Source organism: Eucyclogobius newberryi, unplaced genomic scaffold (genome assembly GCF_026437365.1).
Source record: "Eucyclogobius newberryi isolate DKJ021-1_F unplaced genomic scaffold, fEucNew1.0.hap1 SCAF_2, whole genome shotgun sequence".
Classification (NCBI taxonomy): Eukaryota; Metazoa; Chordata; class Actinopteri; order Gobiiformes; family Gobiidae; genus Eucyclogobius; species Eucyclogobius newberryi.
Window position 1 is genome coordinate 52,494,542 of NW_027315834.1, and position 22,902 is coordinate 52,517,443.

The 22,902-nt window shown below is 47.7% G+C and overlaps 1 protein-coding gene across 3 annotated transcripts in view; it reads right to left on the reverse strand.

Annotated features, from left to right (window-relative positions):
• fer (fer (fps/fes related) tyrosine kinase) overlaps positions 1 to 22,902 on the reverse strand; it is a 123,015-nt gene that overhangs the window by 54,355 nt on the left and 45,758 nt on the right. For 2 of the 3 annotated variants that reach the window (XM_072453397.1, XM_072453396.1), the window contains 5 exons: positions 20,442 to 20,561; positions 9,962 to 10,084; positions 3,984 to 4,185; positions 2,473 to 2,568; positions 1,445 to 1,651 (listed from right to left, as the gene is read on the reverse strand). In XM_072453397.1, the coding sequence (XP_072309498.1) occupies positions 1,445 to 1,651; positions 2,473 to 2,568; positions 3,984 to 4,185; positions 9,962 to 10,084; positions 20,442 to 20,561 (748 nt within the window). The remainder of the gene's footprint in view (positions 1 to 1,444; positions 1,652 to 2,472; positions 2,569 to 3,983; positions 4,186 to 9,961; positions 10,085 to 20,441; positions 20,562 to 22,902) is intronic. The other variant, XM_072453398.1, reaches the window with a different exon arrangement.

Genomic DNA, 22,902 nt, shown 5'->3' on the forward strand with positions numbered 1-22,902 from the left:
TGATGAAGTGCCTCCTCTGTGGTGCAGTTACAGTTGTATTTGCAGTATTTATAGTACTTGTACTCACATCGGCGTACTAGATGATGAAGTGCCTCCTCTGTGGTGCAGTTACAGTTGTATTTGCAGTATTTATAGTACTTGTACTCACATCGGCGTACTAGATGATGAAGTGCCTCCTCTGTGGTGCAGTTACAGTTGTATTTGCAGTATTTATAGTACTTGTACTCACATCGGCGTACTAGATGATGAAGTGCCTCCTCTGTGGTGCAGTTACAGTTGTATTTGCAGTATTTATAGTACTTGTACTCACATCGGCGTACTAGATGATGAAGTGCCTCCTCTGTAGTGCAGTTACAGTTGTATTTGCAGTATTTATAGTACTTGTACTCACATCGGCGTACTAGATGATGAAGTGCCTCCTCTGTAGTGCAGTTACAGTTGTATTTGCAGTATTTATAGTACTTGTACTCACATCGGCGTACTAGATGATGAAGTGCCTCCTCTGTAGTGCAGTTACTGTTGTATTTGCAGTATTTATAGTACTTGTACTCACATCGGCGTACTAGATGATGAAGTGCCTCCTCTGTAGTGCAGTTACAGTTGTATTTGCAGTATTTATAGTACTTGTACTCACATCGGCGTACTAGATGATGAAGTGCCTCCTCTGTAGTGCAGTTACAGTTGTATTTGCAGTATTTATAGTACTTGTACTCACATCGGCGTACTAGATGATGAAGTGCCTCCTCTGTAGTGCAGTTACAGTTGTATTTGCAGTATTTATAGTACTTGTACTCACATCGGCGTACTAGATGATGAAGTGCCTCCTCTGTAGTGCAGTTACAGTTGTATTTGCAGTATTTATAGTACTTGTACTCACATCGGCGTACTAGATGATGAAGTGCCTCCTCTGTAGTGCAGTTACAGTTGTATTTGCAGTATTTATAGTACTTGTACTCACATCGGCGTACTAGATGATGAAGTGCCTCCTCTGTAGTGCAGTTACAGTTGTATTTGCAGTATTTATAGTACTTGTACTCACATCGGCGTACTAGATGATGAAGTGCCTCCTCTGTAGTGCAGTTACAGTTGTATTTGCAGTATTTATAGTACTTGTACTCACATCGGCGTACTAGATGATGAAGTGCCTCCTCTGTAGTGCAGTTACTGTTGTATTTGCAGTATTTATAGTACTTGTACTCACATCGGCGTACTAGATGATGAAGTGCCTCCTCTGTAGTGCAGTTACTGTTGTATTTGCAGTATTTATAGTACTTGTACTCACATCGGCGTACTAGATGATGAAGTGCCTCCTCTGTAGTGCAGTTACTGTTGTATTTGCAGTATTTATAGTACTTGTACTCACATCGGCGTACTAGATGATGAAGTGCCTCCTCTGTAGTGCAGTTACTGTTGTATTTGCAGTATTTATAGTACTTGTACTCACATCGGCGTACTGGATGATGAAGTGCCGTCTCTGGCCCTCAGAAAACACAGACAAAACGTACTCTCCAGGTTTTCCGTGACTCTCTCGGACGAGGAAGTCTCCCTGAGCTCGCAGCAGCTCCTGAGCCTCAGTACGAGGGATGGCACCGTGATACCACTCCTGCTCCGACAGGGGGCGCTCTGAAGTCGGGATCACATCAAAGAACTGCTGCAGAGACAGGGACAGGAGAGTCAGAGAGCCCTCCCATGTCTGTGTCTCTGGTCCCAAACATAACCAATGTTAGTGTGTGTGTGTGTGTGTGTGTGTGTGTGTGTGTGTGTGTGAGGGGCGTGGCTAAAGCTAGTGTGTGTGTGTGTGAGGGGCGTGGCTAAAGCTAGTGTGTGTGTGTGAGGGGCGTGGCTAAAGCTAGCGTGTGTGTGTGTGTGAGGGGCGTGGCTAAAGCTAGTGTGTGCGTGGGTGTGAGGGGCGTGGCTAAAGCTAGTGTGTGTGTGAGGGGCGTGGCTAAAGCTATTGTGTGTGAGGGGCGTGGCTAAAGCTATTGTGTGTGAGGGGCGTGGCTAAAGCTAGTGTGTGTGTGTGAGTTTGAGGGGTGTGGCTAAAGCTAGTTTGTGTGTGAGAGGGGCGTGGCTAAAGCTAGTGTGTGTGTGAGGGGCGTGGCTAAAGCTAGTGTGTTTGAGGGGCGTGGCTAAAGCTAGTGTGTGTGTGTGAGGGGCGTGGCTAAAACTAGTGCGTGTGAGGGGCGTGGCTAAAGCTAGTGCGTGTGAGGGGCGTGGCTAAAGCTAGTGCGTGTGAGGGGCGTGGCTAAAGCTAGTGCGTGTGAGGGGCGTGGCTAAAGCTAGTGCGTGTGAGGGGCGTGGCTAAAGCTAGTGTGTGTGAGGGGCGTGGCTAAAGCTAGTGTGTGTGAGGGGCGTGGCTAAAGCTAGTGTGTGTGAGGGGCGTGGCTAAAGATAGTGTGTGTGAGGGGCGTGTCTCATGCTTTGGCTTTGGATCATGTCAGACGATTTATGACGTAGTATTTAGTGACTTACTGAGGAGGAGGAGCTGTGCAATTTGGGCGAGCGAATGATGATTCCAGCGAGAGAGTGTCTGAGTGTGTCAAAGCGTGAACTTCTCTCCTTTTTGTCCTGAAACATATTCAGAAGAGTTCAGCTAAAACAAGAGCTAAAACAAGAGCTAAACACGAGAGCTAAACACGAGAGCTAAACACGAGAGCTAAACACGAGAGCTACACACGAGAGCTAAACACGAGAGCTAAACACGAGAGCTAAACACGAGAGCTACACACGAGAGCTAAACACGAGAGCTAAACACGAGAGCTAAACACGAGAGCTACACACGAGAGCTAAAACAAGAGCTAAACACGAGAGCTAAACACGAGAGAGGCTTCATGACCCCTGACCCCTGCTTTTCTTTAGGACAAACGTTACGGCTGTAACTACGGTTCTATGAATCCCGGATGACCGCCAGAGCGTTCAGTCCATCAGAATCCACGTTGAAAAGGGGCTGAGTTCTCGGTGTCACGTGACTATATAGCCTCACGTAGGTCACAGAGAGGTCACAGAGAGGTCACAGAGAGGTGACAGAGAGGTGACAGAGAGGTGACAGAGAGGTCACAGAGAGGTGACAGAGAGGTGACAGAGAGGTCACAGAGGTCCCAGAGAGGTGACAGAGAGGTGACAGAGAGGTGACAGAGAGGTCACAGAGAGGTCACAGAGAGGTGACAGAGAGGTGACAGAGAGGTGACAGAGAGGTCACAGAGAGGTGACAGAGAGGTCACAGAGAGGTGAAAGAGAGGTCACAGAGGTGACAGAGAGGTCCCAGAGAGGTCCCAGAGAGGTGACAGAGAGGTGACAGAGAGGTCACAGAGAGGTCACAGAGAGGTGACAGAGAGGTGACAGAGAGGTCACAGAGAGGTCACAGAGGTGACAGAGAGGTGACAGAGAGGTCACAGAGAGGTCCCAGAGAGGTGACAGAGAGGTCACAGAGAGGTGACAGAGAGGTGACAGAGAGGTCACAGAGAGGTCACAGAGAGGTCCCAGAGAGGTCACAGAGAGGTCACAGAGAGGTGACAGAGAGGTCACAGAGAGGTCACAGAGAGGTCACAGAGAGTTCTACATAAAATGAGGTTGTACATTTTCTCTTTAAATCTCTTTTTGACTTGTGCCTTTTCCTGGATTGATTTCCTCTTCAGGGTTAGATTATGTTCTTACGCTCTAACGCTCTCTAACGCTCTCTAACGCTCTCTGACGCTCTCTGACGCTCTCTAACGCTCTCTAACGCTCTCTAACGCTCTCTAACGCTCTCTAACGCTCTCTAACGTACGCTCTCTAACGCTCTCTAACGCTCTCTAACGTACGCCCTCTTGCGCTCTTGCGTTCTTGCGTTCTTGCGCTCTTGCGCTCTTGCGCTCTTACGCTTACGCTCTTACGCTCTTACGTTCTTATGTTCTTACGTTCTGGGGTGTGTCGTCTTTAATTAAAACTATTAAAAATGATCTAAAACAAGAAACAGAGATGTCCCAGATGCCCTGCAGACTCACAGCCGAGCTCACTGAGCGTGTGTCGTCTTCATAGGGTGGAGCCAGGGGAGGAGGGGGCGGGGCCTGAGCTGCTCCACCGGCAGCCATCTTGGCGTCCAGCAAAGCCTTTTGGGAAATGAGGCGGGCCTCGGAGCTGCGCAGTGATTGGACGGTTTGTCTGAGCTCCAGGAGAGAGAGTTTCTGGTTCAGCAGCTGCACACAACTAAACACACAACACACACCTTTATCCAGAGCACACAACTAAACACACAACACACACGTTTATCCAGAGCACACAACTAAACACACAACACACACCTTTATCCAGAGCACACAACTAAACACACAACACACACCTTTATCCAGAGCACACAACTAAACACATAACACACACGTTTATCCAGAGCACGCAACTAAACACACAACACACACGTTTATCCAGAGCACACAACTAAACACACAACACACACCTTTATCCAGAGCACACAACTAAACACAACACACACGTTTATCCAGAGCACGCAACTAAACACACAACACACACGTTTATCCAGAGCACACAACTAAACACATAACACACACGTTTATCCAGAGCACACAACTAAACACACAACACACACCTTTATCCAGAGCACACAACTAAACACACAACACACACCTTTATCCAGAGCACACAACTAAACACACAACACACACCTTTATCCAGAGCACACAACTAAACACACAACACACACGTTTATCCAGAGCACACAACTAAACACACAACACACACGTTTATCCAGAGCACGCAACTAAACACACAACACACACGTTTATCCAGAGCACGCAACTAAACACACAACACACACCTTTATCCAGAGCACACAACTAAACACACAACACACACGTTTATCCAGAGCACACAACTAAACACACAACACACACGTTTATCCAGAGCACACAACTAAACACACAACACACACGTTTATCCAGAGCACACAACTAAACACACAACACACACGTTTATCCAGAGCACACAACTAAACACACAACACACGTTTATCCAGAGCACACAACTAAACACACAACACACACCTTTATCCAGAGCACACAACTAAACACACAACACACACGTTTATCCAGAGCACACAACTAAACACACACGTTTATCCAGAGCACACAACTAAACACACAACACACACCTTTATCCAGAGCACACAACTAAACACACAACACACACCTTTATCCAGAGCACACAACTAAACACACAACACACACGTTTATCCAGAGCACGCAACTAAACACACAACACACACGTTTATCCAGAGCACGCAACTAAACACACAACACACACGTTTATCCAGAGCACACAACTAAACACACAACACACACGTTTATCCAGAGCACACAACTAAACACACAACACACACGTTTATCCAGAGCACACAACTAAACACACAACACACGTTTATCCAGAGCACACAACTAAACACACAACACACACGTTTATCCAGAGCACACAACTAAACACACAACACACACCTTTATCCAGAGCACACAAATAAACACACAACACACACCTTTATCCAGAGCACACAACTAAACACACAACACACACGTTTATCCAGAGCACACAACTAAACACACAACACACACGTTTATCCAGAGCACGCAACTAAACACATAACACACACGTTTATCCAGAGCACGCAACTAAACACACAACACACACGTTTATCCAGAGCACACAACTAAACACACAACACACACGTTTATCCAGAGCACACAACTAAACACACAACACACACGTTTATCCAGAGCACACAACTAAACACACAACACACACGTTTATCCAGAGCACACAACTAAACACACAACACACACGTTTATCCAGAGCACACAACTAAACACACAACACACACGTTTATCCAGAGCACACAACTAAACACACAACACACACGTTTATCCAGAGCACACAACTAAACACACAACACACACGTTTATCCAGAGCACACAACTAAACACACAACACACACGTTTATCCAGAGCACACAACTAAACACACACGTTTATCCAGAGCACACAACTAAACACACAACACACACGTTTATCCAGAGCACACAACTAAACACACAACACACACGTTTATCCAGAGCACACAACTAAACACATAACACACACGTTTATCCAGAGCACACAACTAAACACACAACACACACGTTTATCCAGAGCACACAACTAAACACACACAAACGTTTATCCAGCGCACACAACTAAACACACACGTTTATCCAGAGCACACAACTAAACACACACGTTTATCCAGAGCACACAACTAAACACACAACACACACGTTTATTCAGAGCACACAACTAAACACACAACACACACATTTATCCAGAGCACACAACTAAACACACACGTTTATCCAGAGCACACAACTAAACACACACGTTTATCCAGAGCACACAACTAAACACACACCACACACGTTTATCCAGAGCACACAACTAAACACACAACACACACGTTTATCCAGAGCACACAACTAAACACACAACACACACGTTTATCCAGAGCACACAACTAAACACACAACACACACACACCTTTATCCAGAGCACACAACTAAACACACAACACACACGTTTATCCAGAGCACACAACTAAACACACAACACACACACCTTTATCCAGAGCACACAACTAAACACACAACACACACGTTTATCCAGAGCACACAACTAAACACACAACACACACCTTTATCCAGAGCACACAACTAAACACACAACACACACCTTTATCCAGAGCACACAACTAAACACACAACACACACGTTTATCCAGAGCACACAACTAAACACACAACACACACACCTTTATCCAGAGCACACAACTAAACACACAACACACACCTTTATCCAGAGCACACAACTAAACACACAACACACACGTTTATCCAGAGCACACAACTAAACACACAACACACACACCTTTATCCAGAGCACACAACTAAACACACAACACACACCTTTATCCAGAGCACACAACTAAACACACAACACACACCTTTATCCAGAGCACACAACTAAACACACAACACACACCTTTATCCAGAGCACACAACTAAACACACAACACACACGTTTATCCAGAGCACACAACTAAACACACAACACACACACCTTTATCCAGAGCACACAACTAAACACACAACACACACCTTTATCCAGAGCACACAACTAAACACACAACACACACGTTTATCCAGAGCACACAACTAAACACACAACACACACACCTTTATCCAGAGCACACAACTAAACACACAACACACACCTTTATCCAGAGCACAGAACTAAACACACAACACACACGTTTATCCAGAGCACACAACTAAACACACAACACACACGTTCATCCAGAGCACACAACTAAACACACAACACACACGTTTATCCAGAGCACACAACTAAACACACAACACACACCTTTATCCAGAGCACACAACTAAACACACAACACACACGTTTATCCAGAGCACACAACTAAACACACAACACACACACGTTTATCCAGAGCACACAACTAAACACACAACACACACCTTTATCCAGAGCACACAACTAAACACACAACACACACGTTTATCCAGAGCACACAACTAAACACACAACACACACGTTTATCCAGTGCACACAACTAAACACATAACACACACACCTTTATCCAGAGCACACAACTAAACACACAACACACACGTTTATCCAGAGCACACAACTAAACACACAACACACACACCTTTATCCAGAGCACACAACTAAACACACAACACACACGTTTATTCAGAGCACACAACTAAACACACAACACACACATTTATCCAGAGCACACAACTAAACACACACGTTTATCCAGAGCACACAACTAAACACACACGTTTATCCAGAGCACACAACTAAACACACACCACACACGTTTATCCAGAGCACACAACTAAACACACAACACACACGTTTATCCAGAGCACACAACTAAACACACAACACACACGTTTATCCAGAGCACACAACTAAACACACAACACACACGTTTATCCAGAGCACACAACTAAACACACAACACACACGTTTATCCAGAGCACACAACTAAACACACAACACACACCTTTATCCAGAGCACACAACTAAACACACAACACACACACACCTTTATCTTGAGCACACAACTAAACACACAACACACACGTTTATCCAGAGCACACAACTAAACACACAACACACACACCTTTATCCAGAGCACACAACTAAACACACAACACACACCTTTATCCAGAGCACACAACTAAACACACAACACACACGTTTATCCAGAGCACACAACTAAACACACAACACACACCTTTATCCAGAGCACACAACTAAACACACAACACACACCTTTATCCAGAGCACACAACTAAACACACAACACACATGTTTATCCAGAGCACACAACTAAACACACAACACACACACACCTTTATCCAGAGCACACAACTAAACACACAACACACACCTTTATCCAGAGCACACAACTAAACACACAACACACACGTTTATCCAGAGCACACAACTAAACACACAACACACACACCTTTATCCAGAGCACACAACTAAACACACAACACACACCTTTATCCAGAGCACACAACTAAACACACAACACACACGTTTATCCAGAGCACACAACTAAACACACAACACACACGTTCATCCAGAGCACACAACTAAACACACAACACACACGTTTATCCAGAGCACACAACTAAACACACAACACACACCTTTATCCAGAGCACACAACTAAACACACAACACACACGTTTATCCAGAGCACACAACTAAACACACAACACACACACCTTTATCCAGAGCACACAACTAAACACACAACACACACGTTTATCCAGAGCACACAACTAAACACACAACACACACGTTTATCCAGAGCACACAACTAAACACACAACACACACACCTTTATCCAGAGCACACAACTAAACACACAACACACACGTTTATCCAGAGCACACAACTAAACACACAACACACACTGGGTCACTTTTTATCTAGAACATTTCAGAACCAGCTCCTGTAAAAAGGTTTTTAAATCATTTTCATTGCAGCTGTCGACACACAGTTAACCACCTGGAGTCTGTGGGTAGGTTTAGGTAGGCTACAGTCTGGTCACAGTCTGATCACACGGGGCAGTGTAGGCTACAGTCTGATCACACGGGGCAGTGTAGGCTACAGTCTGATCACACGGGGCAGTGTAGGCTACAGTCTGATCACACGGGGCAGTGTAGGCTACAGTCTGATCACACGGGGCAGTGTAGGCTACAGTCTGATCACACGGGGCAGTGTAGGCTACAGTCTGATCACACGGGGCAGTGTAGGCTACAGTCTGATCACGCGGGGCAGTGTAGGCTACAGTCTGATCACGCGGGGCAGTGTAGGCTACAGTCTGATCACGCGGGGCAGTGTAGGCTACAGTCTGATCACGCGGGGCAGTGTAGGCTACAGTCTGATCACGCGGGGCAGTGTAGGCTACAGTCTGATCACGCGGGGCAGTGTAGGCTACAGTCTGATCACACGGGGCAGTGTAGGCTACAGTCTGATCACGCGGGGCAGTGTAGGCTACAGTCTGATCACACGGGGCAGTGTAGGCTACAGTCTGATCACGCGGGGCAGTGTAGCCTACACGCCGCACCAGGCCACGCCCTCAGATGAGCCGTGCCTTGTGATGGTCTCAGAGACTTTCATCTCTTTCCTGCTTTTCTCGTCCGTCTGCAGCGCCGCGTCTCGCCCTTATGAATATGCTAAATATGTCAATTAGGCTGTTTACATAGCCATACATGGGCTCGGGGCGGACTCGGGGCGGTGACATGTGACATGTGACATGTGTCATGTGTCATGTGTCATGTGTCATGTGACATGTGTCATGTGACATGTGTCATTGTTCTGTGTGACACTCACTCGCTCTTTCTGACCGCGCTCTGTTCACTCGTCTGGATCTTTGAGTCCAGGTCTTGAACCAGAGACTCTTTGGTCCGAATGTTCTGCTGCGTCACAGTCAGCTCCTCCAGCGTAGATGCCAGCCTGCAGGGGCCCAATAACAGAGAAAGGGTTAACTCAGCCTGCAGGGGCCCAATAACAGAGAAAGGGTTAACTCAGCCTGCAGGGGCCCAATAACAGAGAAAGGGTTAACTCAGCCTGCAGGGGCCCGATAACAGAGAAAGGGTTAACTCAGCCTGCAGGGGCCCAATAACAGAGAAAGGGTTAACTCAGCCTGCAGGGGCCCAATAACAGAGAAAGGGTTAACTCAACCTGCAGGGGCCCAATAACAGAGAAAGGGTTAACTCAGCCTGCAGGGGCCCAATAACAGAGAAAGGGTTAACTCAACCTGCAGGGGCCCAATAACAGAGAAAGGGTTAACTCAGCCTGCAGGGGCCCAATAACAGAGAAAGGGTTAACTCAGCCTGCAGGGGCCCAATAACAGAGAAAGGGTTCACTCAGCCTGCAGGGGCCCAATAACAGAGAAAAGGTTAACTCAGCCTGCAGGGGCCCAATAACAGAGAAAGGGTTAGCTCAGCCTGCAGGGGCCCAATAACAGAGAAAGGGTTAACTCAACCTGCAGGGGCCCAATAACAGAGAAAGGGTTAACTCAACCTGCAGGGGCCCAATAACAGAGAAAGGGTTAACTCAACCTGCAGGGGCCCAATAACAGAGAAAGGGTTAACTCAACCTGCAGGGGCCCAATAACAGAGAAAGGGTTCACTCAGCCTGCAGGGGCCCAATAACAGAGAAAGGGTTAACTCAACCTGCAGGGGCCCAATAACAGAGAAAGGGTTAACTCAGCCTGCAGGGGCCCAATAACAGAGAAAGGGTTAACTCAGCCTGCAGGGGCCCTGCAGGGGCCCAATAACAGAGAAAGGGTTAACTCAGCCTGCAGGGGCCCAATAACAGAGAAAAGGTTAACTCAACCTGCAGGGGCCCAATAACAGAGAGAGGGTTAACTCAGCCTGCAGGGGCCCAATAACAGAGAAAGGGTTAACTCAACCTGCAGGGGCCCAATAACAGAGAAAGGGTTAACTCAACCTGCAGGGGCCCAATAACAGAGAAAAGGTTAACTCAACCTGCAGGGGCCCAATAACAGAGAGAGGGTTAACTCAGCCTGCAGGGGCCCAATAGCAGAGAAAGGGTTAACTCAGCCTGCAGGGGCCCAATAACAGAGAAAGGGTTAACTCAACCTGCAGGGGCCCAATAACAGAGAAAGGGTTAACTCGGCCTGCAGGGGCCCAATAACAGAGAAAGGGTTAACTCAATCTGCAGGGGCCCAATAACAGAGAGAGGGTTAACTCGGCCTGCAGGGGCCCAATAACAGAGAAAGGGTTAACTCAGCCTGCAGGGGCCCAATAACAGAGAAAGGGTTAACTCAGCCTGCAGGGGCCCAATAACAGAGAAGGGGTTAACTCAATCTGCAGGGGCCCAATAACAGAGAAAGGGTTAACTCAACCTGCAGGGGCCCAATAACAGAGAAAGGGTTAGCTCAGCCTGCAGGGGCCCAATAACAGAGAAAGGGTTAACTCAACCTGCAGGGGCCCAATAACAGAGAAAGGGTTAACTCAGCCTGCAGGGGCCCAATAACAGAGAAAGGGTTAACTCAGCCTGCAGGGGCCCAATAACAGAGAAAGGGTTAACTCAATCTGCAGGGGCCCAATAACAGAGAAAGGGTTAACTCAACCTGCAGGGGCCCAATAACAGAGAAAGGGTTAACTCAGCCTGCAGGGGCCCAATAACAGAGAAAGGGTTAACTCAACCTGCAGGGGCCCAATAACAGAGAAAGGGTTAACTCAACCTGCAGGGGCCCAATAACAGAAAGGGTTAACTCAACCTGCAGGGGCCCAATAACAGAGAAAGGGTTAACTCAACCTGCAGGGGCCCAATAACAGAGAAAGGGTTAACTCAACCTGCAGGGGCCCAATAACAGAGAAAGGGTTATCACATCTGTTGGACCTCAGCGTTTGACACCATCGACCACAACATTCTACTGCAGAGGTTAGAGTGTGATGTAGGTGTCAGAGGCCCCGCCCTCAGAGGCCCCGCCCCCTTGTTCTAAAGTAACTTACGGTGTGCCTCAGGGGTCAGTACTGGGTCCAGTTTTATTTCCTCTTTATATGCTGCCGTTAGGTCACATGACCAGGTCACATGACCAGGTCACATGATCAGACAGACTTAGAGCTTGTGTGAAGGAGATAAAAACCTGGAGGACACTTAATGATCTGCTTCTTAATCCTGAACAAACCGAGGTCATTGTGCTGGAGGTCATTGTGCTGGAGGTCATTGTGCTGGAGGTCATTGTCTTGGAGGTCATTGTGCTGGAGGTCATTGTGCTGGAGGTCATTGTGCTGGAGGTCATTGTGCTGGTCCTAAACATGTACGAGACGCTCTATCTGAGCAGATAGTCACACTGAAGCCTCCAGTTCTACTGTAAGAAACCTCAGAGTCTGATTGGACCAGGAGCTCTCATTTAAAGCTCATATAAATCAAGTCTGTAAAACAGACTCTTTCATCTGTGTAATAAAGATCAAATCAGAAGAATCCGGCCTAAAAGCGAAGCTGAAAAACGTCTCCTGCATTTGTAACGTCTAGATTAGACTGTAACTCCTGCTCACGGCAGGTCCTAAAAGATCCATAAAAAGCTTTAACTTGTGAAGAGAGCACATTACGCCGGTGCTGGAGTCTCTTCACTGGCTCCTGTCCAGTTTAGAATCACATTTAAACTCCTCCTCCTGATTTACAAAGCCATAAATGACATGGCCCCTCCCACCTCAAATATGCTATAGAACCATCTCATCCAAACAGAGCTCTTCACTCTCTAAATGCTGGCCTTCTGGTGGTGCCAAGAGTCTCTAAAAGCACAGTAGGAGGTAGAGCCTTCTGGTGGTCCCAAGAGTCTCTAAAAGCACAGTAGGAGGTAGAGCCTTCTGGTGGTCCCAAGAGTCTCTAAAAGCACAGTAGGAGCTAGAGCCTTCTGGTGGTCCCAAGAGTCTCTAAAAGCACAGTAGGAGCTAGAGCCTCCTGGTGGTCCCAAGAGTCTCTAAAAGCACAGTAGGAGCTAGAGCCTCCTGGTGGTGCCAAGAGTCTCTAAAAGCACAGTAGGAGCTAGAGCCTCCTGGTGGTGCCAAGAGTCTCTAAAAGCACAGTAGGAGGTAGAGCCTTCTGGTGGTCCCAATAGTCTCTAAAAGCACAGTAGGAGGTAGAGCCTTCTGGTGGTCCCAATAGTCTCTAAAAGCACAGTAGGAGGTAGAGCCTTCTGGTGGTCCCAATAGTCTCTAAAAGCACAGTAGGAGGTAGAGCCTTCTGGTGGTCCCAAGAATATCTAAAAGCACAGTAGGAGCTAGAGCCTTCTGGTGGTCCCAAGAGTCTCTAAAAGCACAGTAGGAGCTAGAGCCTTCTGGTGGTGCCAAGAGTCTCTAAAAGCACAGTAGGAGCTAGAGCCTCCTGGTGGTGCCAAGAGTCTCTAAAAGCACAGTAGGAGTTAGAGCCTTCTGGTGGTGCCAAGAGTCTTTAAAAGCACAGTAGGAGGTAGAGTCATGTTCATGTTAAAGAGGCTGACAGTCTCTTGATTTAAGTCCAGGCTTAAAACGTTCCTCTTTAAATTACTTATGGTCAGGCCAGTTAGGAACAGAAATACAAAGCTACAGCTTCAGCTCCGCTGCCCTAGGAGCAACTCTGGGGGAAGTATGGCAGCTTGAGCTCTATCCTCTGATAAACACTTATTCTATCAAACTTTAATATTTCATATGTGAGTTTTCCTGTGTCTGGTCACTGCTGGTCACATGTCTTTCTCCTTCTTCCTCTTGGGACGTGCTACTGTTTCAGACTCTGGTGATTGTGACTCTCGTGTCTGTGGGAGGAGGATATCTCCTTCATGTGGTTCTCCTCCAGGTTTAGATTTTCTCCCAAAGGGTTTATCATTTTTCTTGCAAAAGGGTCTAAGGACAGGGGACACTGGGACATGTGTCTAAGGACAGGGGACACTGTGACATTTGTCCAAGGATAGGGGACAGGGGACACTGTGACATTTGTCCAAGGACAGGGGACACGGGACACTGGGACATTTGTCTAAGGACAGGGGACACTGTGACATTTGTATATGGACAGGGGAGACTGGGACATTTGTCGAAGGACAGGACACTGGGACATGTGTCTAAGGACAGAGGACACGTGTCTAAGGACAGGGGACACTGGGACATGTGTTTAAGGACAGGGGACATTGGGACATGTGTCTAAGGACAGGGGACACTGGGATATGTGTCTAAAGACAGGGGACACTGGGACATGTGTCTAAGGACAGGGGACACTGGGACATTTGTCTAAGGACAGAGGACACTGGGACATGTGTCTAATGAGAGAGGACACTGGGACATGTGTCTAAGGACAGGGGACACTGGGACATGTGTTTAAGGACAGGGGACATTGGGACATGTGTCTAAGAACAGAGGACACTGGGACATGTGTCTAAGGACAGGGAACACTGGGACATTTGTCTAAAGACAGGGGACAAAGACATTTGTCTAAGGACAGGGGACACTGGGACATGTGTCTAAGGACAGGGGACACGGACATTTGTCTAAGGACAGGGGACACAGGACACTGGGACATTTGTCTAAGGACAGGGGACACTGGGACATTTGTCTAAGGACAGGGGACACTGGGACATGTGTCTAAGGACAGAGGACACTGGGACATGTGTCTAAGGACAGGGAACACTGGGACATTTGTCTAAGGACAGGGGACACTGGGACATTTGTCTAAGGACAGAGGACATGTGTTTAAGGACACTGGGACATGTGTCTAAGGACAGGGGACACTGGGACATGTGTCTAAGGACAGGGGAAACTGGGACACTTGTCTAAAGGACAGGGGACATTTGTCTAAGGACAGAGGACACTGGGACATTTGTCTAAGGACAGGGGACACTGGGACATGTGTCTAAGGACAGGGGACACTGGGACATGTGTCTAAGGAGAGGGGACACTGGGATATTTGTCTAAGGACAGGGGACACTGGGACATGTGTCTGAGGACAGGGGACACTGGGACATGTGTCTAAGGACAGGGGACATTGGGAAATTTGTCAAAGGACAGGGGACATTTATCTAAGGACAGGGGACACTGGGACATTTGTCTAAGGACAGGGAACACTGGGACATGTGTCTAAGGACAGGGGACACTGGGAAATTTGTCCAAGGACAGGGAACACTGGGACATGTGTCTAAGGACAGGGAACACTGGGACATTTGTCTAAAGACAGGGAACACTGGGACATTTGTCTAAGGACAGGGGACACTGGGACATTTGTCTAAGGACAGGGGACATTTATCTAAAGACAGGGGACACTGGAACATTTGTCGAAGGACAAGGGACACTGGGACATGTGTCTAAGGACAGGGGACATTGGGACATGTGTCTAAGGACAGGGGACACGTGTCTAAGGACAGAGGACACTGGGACATGTGTCTAAGGACAGAGGACACTGGGACATGTGTCTAAGGACAGGACACTGGGACATGTGTCTAAGGACAGGGGACACTGGGACATGTGTTTAAGGACAGGGGACATTGGGACATGTGTCTAAGGACAGGGGACACTGGGACATGTGTCTAAGGACAGGGGAAACTGGGACACTTGTCTAAAGGACAGGGGACATTTGTCTAAGGACAGAGGACACTGGGACATTTGTCTAAGGACAGGGGACACGGACATTTGTCTAAGGACAGGGGACACAGGACACTGGGACATGTGTCTAAGGACAGGGGACACTGGGACATGTGTCTAAGGAGAGGGGACACTGGGATATTTGTCTAAGGACAGGGGACACTGGGACATGTGTCTGAGGACAGGGGACACTGGGACATGTGTCTAAGGACAGGGGACATTGGGAAATTTGTCAAAGGACAGGGGACATTTATCTAAGGACAGGGGACACTGGGACATTTGTCTAAGGACAGGGAACACTGGGACATGTGTCTAAGGACAGGGGACACTGGGAAATTTGTCCAAGGACAGGGAACACTGGGACATGTGTCTAAGGACAGGGAACATTGGGACATTTGTCTAAGGACAGGGAACACTGGGACATTTGTCTAAGGACAGGGGACATGGACATTTGTCTAAGGACAGGGGACACTGGGACATTTGTCTAAGGACAGGGGACATTTATCTAAAGACAGGGGACACTGGAACATTTGTCGAAGGACAAAGGACACTGGGACATGTGTCTAAGGACAGGGGACATTGGGACATGTGTCTAAGGACAGGGGACACGTGTCTAAGGACAGATGACACTGGGACATGTGTCTAAGGACAGAGGACATTGGGACATGTGTCTAAGGACAGGACACTGGGACATGTGTCTAAGGACAGGGGACACTGGGACATGTGTTTAAGGACAGGGGACATTGGGACATGTGTCTAAGGACAGGGGACACTGGGACATGTGTCTAAGGACAGGGGACACGTGTCTAAGGACAGGGGACACTGGGACATGTGTTTAAGGACAGGGGACATTGGGACATGTGTCTAAGGACAGGGGACACTGGGATATGTGTCTAAAGACAGGGGACACTGGGACATGTGTCTAAGGACAGGGGACACTGGGACATTTGTCTAAGGACAGAGGACACTGGGACATGTGTCTAATGAGAGAGGACACTGGGACATGTGTGTTAGGACAGGGGACACTGGGACATGTGTCTAAGAACAGAGGACACTGGGACATGTGTCTAAGGACAGGGAACACTGGGACATTTGTCTAAAGACAGGGGACAAAGACATTTGTCTAAGGACAGGGGACACTGGGACATGTGTCTAAGGACAGGGGACACGGACATTTGTCTAAGGACAGGGGACACAGGACACTGGGACATTTGTCTAAGGACAGGGGACACTGGGACATGTGTCTAAGGACAGAGGACACTGGGACATGTGTCTAAGGACAGGGAACACTGGGACATTTGTCTAAGGACAGAGGACATGTGTTTAAGGACACTGGGACATGTGTCTAAGGACAGGGGACACTGGGACATGTGTCTAAGGACAGGGGAAACTGGGACACTTGTCTAAAGGACAGGGGACATTTGTATAAGGACAGAGGACACTGGGACATTTGTCTAAGGACAGGGGACACGGACATTTGTCTAAGGACAGGGGACACAGGACACTGGGACATGTGTCTAAGGACAGGGGACACTGGGACATGTGTCTAAGGAGAGCGGACACTGGGATATTTGTCTAAGGACAGGGGACACTGGGACATGTGTCTGAGGACAGGGGACACTGGGACATGTGTCTAAGGACAGGGGACATTGGGGAATTTGTCAAAGGACAGGGGACATTTATCTAAGGACAGGGGACACTGGGACATTTGTCTAAGGACAGGGAACACTGGGACATGTGTCTAAGGACAGGGGACACTGGGAAATTTGTCCAAGGACAGGGAACACTGGGACATGTGTCTAAGGACAGGGAACACTGGGACATTTGTCTAAGGACAGGGAACACTGGGACATTTGTCTAAGGACAGGGGACATGGACATTTGTCTAAGGACAGGGGACATTTATCTAAAGACAGGGGACACTGGAACATTTGTCGAAGGACAAGGGACACTGGGACATGTGTCTAAGGACAGGGGACACTGGGACATGTGTCTAAGAACAGGGGACACTGGGACATGTGTCTAAGGACAGGGGACATTGGGACATGTGTCTAAGGACAGGGGACACGTGTCTAAGGACAGAGGACACTGGGACATGTGTCTAAGGACAGAGGACACTGGGACATGTGTCTATGGACAGAGGACACTGGGACATGTGTCTAAGGACAGGGGACACGGGACACTGGGACATTTGTATAAGGACAGGGGACATTCGGACATGTGTCTAAGGACAGGGGACACTGGGACATTTGTCTAAGGACAGGGGACACTGGGACATTTGTCTAAGGACAGGGGACACTGGAACATGTGTCTAAGGACAGGGGACACTGGAACATGTGTCTAAGGACAGGGGACACTGGGACATGTGTCTAAGGACAGGCGACATTGGGACATGTGTCTAAGGACAGGGGACACTGGGACATGTGTCTAAGGACAGGGGACATTGGGACATGTGTCTAAGGACAGGGGACACTGGGACATGTGTCTAATGAGAGAGGACACTGGGACATGTGTGTTAGGACAGGGGACACTGGGACATGTGTCTAAGAACAGAGGACACTGGGACATGTGTCTAAGGACAGGGAACACTGGGACATTTGTCTAAAGACAGGGGACAAAGACATTTGTCTAAGGACAGGGGACACTGGGACATGTGTCTAAGGACAGGGGACACGGACATTTGTCTAAGGACAGGGGACACAGGACACTGGGACATTTGTCTAAGGACAGGGGACACTGGGACATGTGTCTAAGGACAGAGGACACTGGGACATGTGTCTAAGGACAGGGAACACTGGGACATTTGTCTAAGGACAGAGGACATGTGTTTAAGGACACTGGGACATGTGTCTAAGGACAGGGGACACTGGGACATGTGTCTAAGGACAGGGGAAACTGGGACACTTGTCTAAAGGACAGGGGACATTTGTATAAGGACAGAGGACACTGGGACATTTGTCTAAGGACAGGGGACACGGACATTTGTCTAAGGACAGGGGACACAGGACACTGGGACATGTGTCTAAGGACAGGGGACACAGGACACTGGGACATGTGTCTAAGGACAGGGGACACTGGGACATGTGTCTAAGGAGAGCGGACACTGGGATATTTGTCTAAGGACAGGGGACCCTGGGACATGTGTCTAAGGACAGAGGACACTGGGACATGTGTCTAAGGACAGAGGACACTGGGACATGTGTCTAAGGACAGGACACTGGGACATGTGTCTAAGGACAGGGAACACTGGGACAGGTGTCTAAGGACAGGGGACACGTGTCTAAGGACAGAGGACACTGGGACATGTGTCTAAGGACAGGGGACATTGGGACATGTGTCTAAGGACAGGGGACATTGGGACATGTGTCTAAGGACAGGGGACACTGGGACATGTGTCTAAGGACAGGGGACATTTATCTAAAGACAGGGGACACTGGGACATTTGTCGAAGGACACGGGACACTGGGACATTTGTCTAAGGACAGGGGACACTGGGACATTTGTCTAAGGACAGGGGACACTGGGATATGTGTCTAAGGACAGGGGACAATGGGACATGTGTCTAAGGACAGGGGACACTGGGACATTTGTCTAAGGACAGGGGACATTTATCTAAAGACAGGGGACACTGGGACATTTGTCGAAGGACAAGGGACACTGGGACATTCGTCTAAGGACAGGGGACACTGGGACATGTGTCTAAGGACAGGGGACACTGGGACATGTGTCTAAGGACAGGGGACATTGGGACATGTGTCTAAGGACAGGGGACACTGGGACATGTGTCTAAGGACAGGGGACATTGGGACATGTGTCTAAGGACAGGGGACACTGGGACATGTATCTAAGGACAGGGTACATTGGGACATGTGTCTAAGGACAGGGGACACTGGGACATGTGTCTAAGGACAGAGGACACTGGGACATGTGTCTAAGGACAGCACACTGGGACATGAGTCTAAGGACAGGGGACATTGGGACATGTGTCTAAGGACAGGGGACACTGGGACATGTGTCTAAGGACAGAGGACACTGGGACATGTGTCTAAGGACAGGGGACATTGGGACATGTGTCTAAGGACAGGGGACATTGGGACATGTGTCTAAGGACAGGGGACACTGGGACATGTGTCTAAGGACAGGGGACACTGGGACATGTGTCTAAGGACAGAGGGTGTCCCCTGGGACATTGTTTAATCTGCTTATTTAATATTGATCAATTACTTTTAAATCGGTTAAATCAGCAATTTTGAGACTAAACAGATGCTGTTGTGATTTCGGCGTCACAAAATACATTTAATTGCCTGTAATAGTTGTATTTGCAGTAGTAGAAGTATTTGCAGTACTCACATTGCCTGTAATAGTAGTATTTGCAGTAGAAGTATTTGCAGTACTCACATTGCCTGTAATAGCAGTATTTGCAGTAGAAGTATTTGCAGTACTCACATTGCCTGTAATAGTAATATTTGCAGTAGAAGTATTTGCAGTACTCACATTGCCTGTAATAGTAGTATTTGCAGTAGAAGTATTTGCAGTACTCACATTGCCTGTAATAGTAGTATTTGCAGTAGAAGTATTTGCAGTACTCACATTGCCTGTAATAGTAATATTTGCAGTAGAAGTATTTGCAGTACTCACATTGCCTGTAATAGTAGTATTTGCAGTAGAAGTATTTGCAGTACTCACATTGCCTGTAATAGTAATATTTGCAGTAGAAGTATTTGCAGTACTCACATTGCCTGCAGACTGTCGGCGGTCAGAGTGTTCCACTGGATCTCATTTGCCTGAAGATTTTCTGTTTCCTCCAAAAGTGACAAATCAAACTCCACAGAAGGTTCAGGGTCGAGCTCCGACCTGAAGACACACAACACACACATGAGACACACAACACACATATTAGACACACAACACACACATGAGACACATAACACACGAGACACACAACACACACATGAGACACACACATGAAGACACTCTACAGAAGGTTCAGGGTCGAGCTCCGACCTGAAGACACAGAACACACACATGAGACACACAACACACACATGAGACACACAACACACACATGAGACACACAACACACACATGAGACACACAACACACACATGAGACACACACATGAAGACACTCTACAGAAGGTTCAGGGTCGAGCTCCGACCTGAAGACACACAACACACACATGAGACACACAACACACACATGAGACACACAACACACACATGAGACACACATGAGGACACTCTACAGAAGGTTCAGGGTCGAGCTCCAACCTGAAGACACACAACACACACATGAGACACACAACACACACATGAGACACACAACACACACACACACATGAGACACACACATGAAGACACTCTACAGAAGGTTCAGGGTCGAGCTCCAACCTGAAGACACACAACACACACATGAGACACACAACACACACACACACACAAGAGACACACAACACACACACACACACACATGAGACACACAACACACATATGAGAGACACAACACACACATGAGAGACACAACACACACATGAGAGACACAACACACACATATACACACACACACACACATGAGACACACACATGAAGACACTCTACAGAAGGTTCAGGGTCGAGCTCCAACCTGAAGACACACAACACACACATGAGACACACAACACACACATGAGACACACAACACACACACACACACACACATGAGACACACAACACACATATGAGACACCCAACACACACATGAGACAAACAACACACATGAGACACACAACACACACATGAGACACACAACACACACATGAGACACACAACACACATATTAGACACACAACACACATATGAGACACATAACACACGAGACACACAACACACACATGAAGACACTCTACAGAAGGTTCAGGGTCGAGCTCCGACCTGAAGACACGGAACACACACATGAGACACACAACACACACATGAGACACACAACACACACATGAGACACACAACACACACATGAGACACACACATGAAGACACTCTACAGAAGGTTCAGGGTCGAGCTCCGACCTGAAGACACACAACACACACATGAGACACACAACACACACATGAGACACACAACACACACATGAGGACACTCTACAGAAGGTTCAGGGTCGAGCTCCAACCTGAAGACACACAACACACACATGAGACACACAACACACACATGAGACACACAACACACACACACACATGAGACACACACATGAAGACACTCTACAGAAGGTTCAGGGTCGAGCTCCAACCTGAAGACACACAACACACACATGAGACACACAACACACACACACACACACACAAGAGACACACAACACACACACACACACACACACACATGAGACACACAACACACATATGAGAGACACAACACACACATGAGACACAACACACACATGAGACACACAACACACACATGAGACACACAACACACACACACACATGAGACACACACATGAAGACACTCTACAGAAGGTTCAGGGTCGAGCTCCAACCTGAAGACACACAACACACACATGAGACACACAACACACACATGAGACACACAACACACACACACACACATGAGACACACAACACACATGAGACACACAACACACATATGAGACACACAACACACACATGAGACAAACAACACACACGAGACACACAACACACACATGAGACACACAACACACACATGAGACACACAACACACACATGAAGACACTACAGAAGGTTCAGGGTCGAGCTCCGACCTGAAGACACAACACACACACACACACACACACAAGAGACACACAACGGACACACACACACAAGAGACACACAACACACACACACACATGAGACACACAACACACATATGAGACAGACAACACACACATGAGACACACAACACACACACATGAGACACACACATGAAGACACTCTACAGAAGGTTCAGGGTCGAGCTCCAACCTGAAGACACACAACACACACATGAGACACAAAACACACACATGAGACACACAACACACACACACACACACATGAGACACACAACACACATATGAGACACACAACACACCCATGAAGACACACACATAAAGACACACACATGAAGACACACACATAAAGACACACACAAAGACACACAAAAAGACACACACATGAAGACACACACATGAAAACACACACATGAAGACACAAACTACTCCA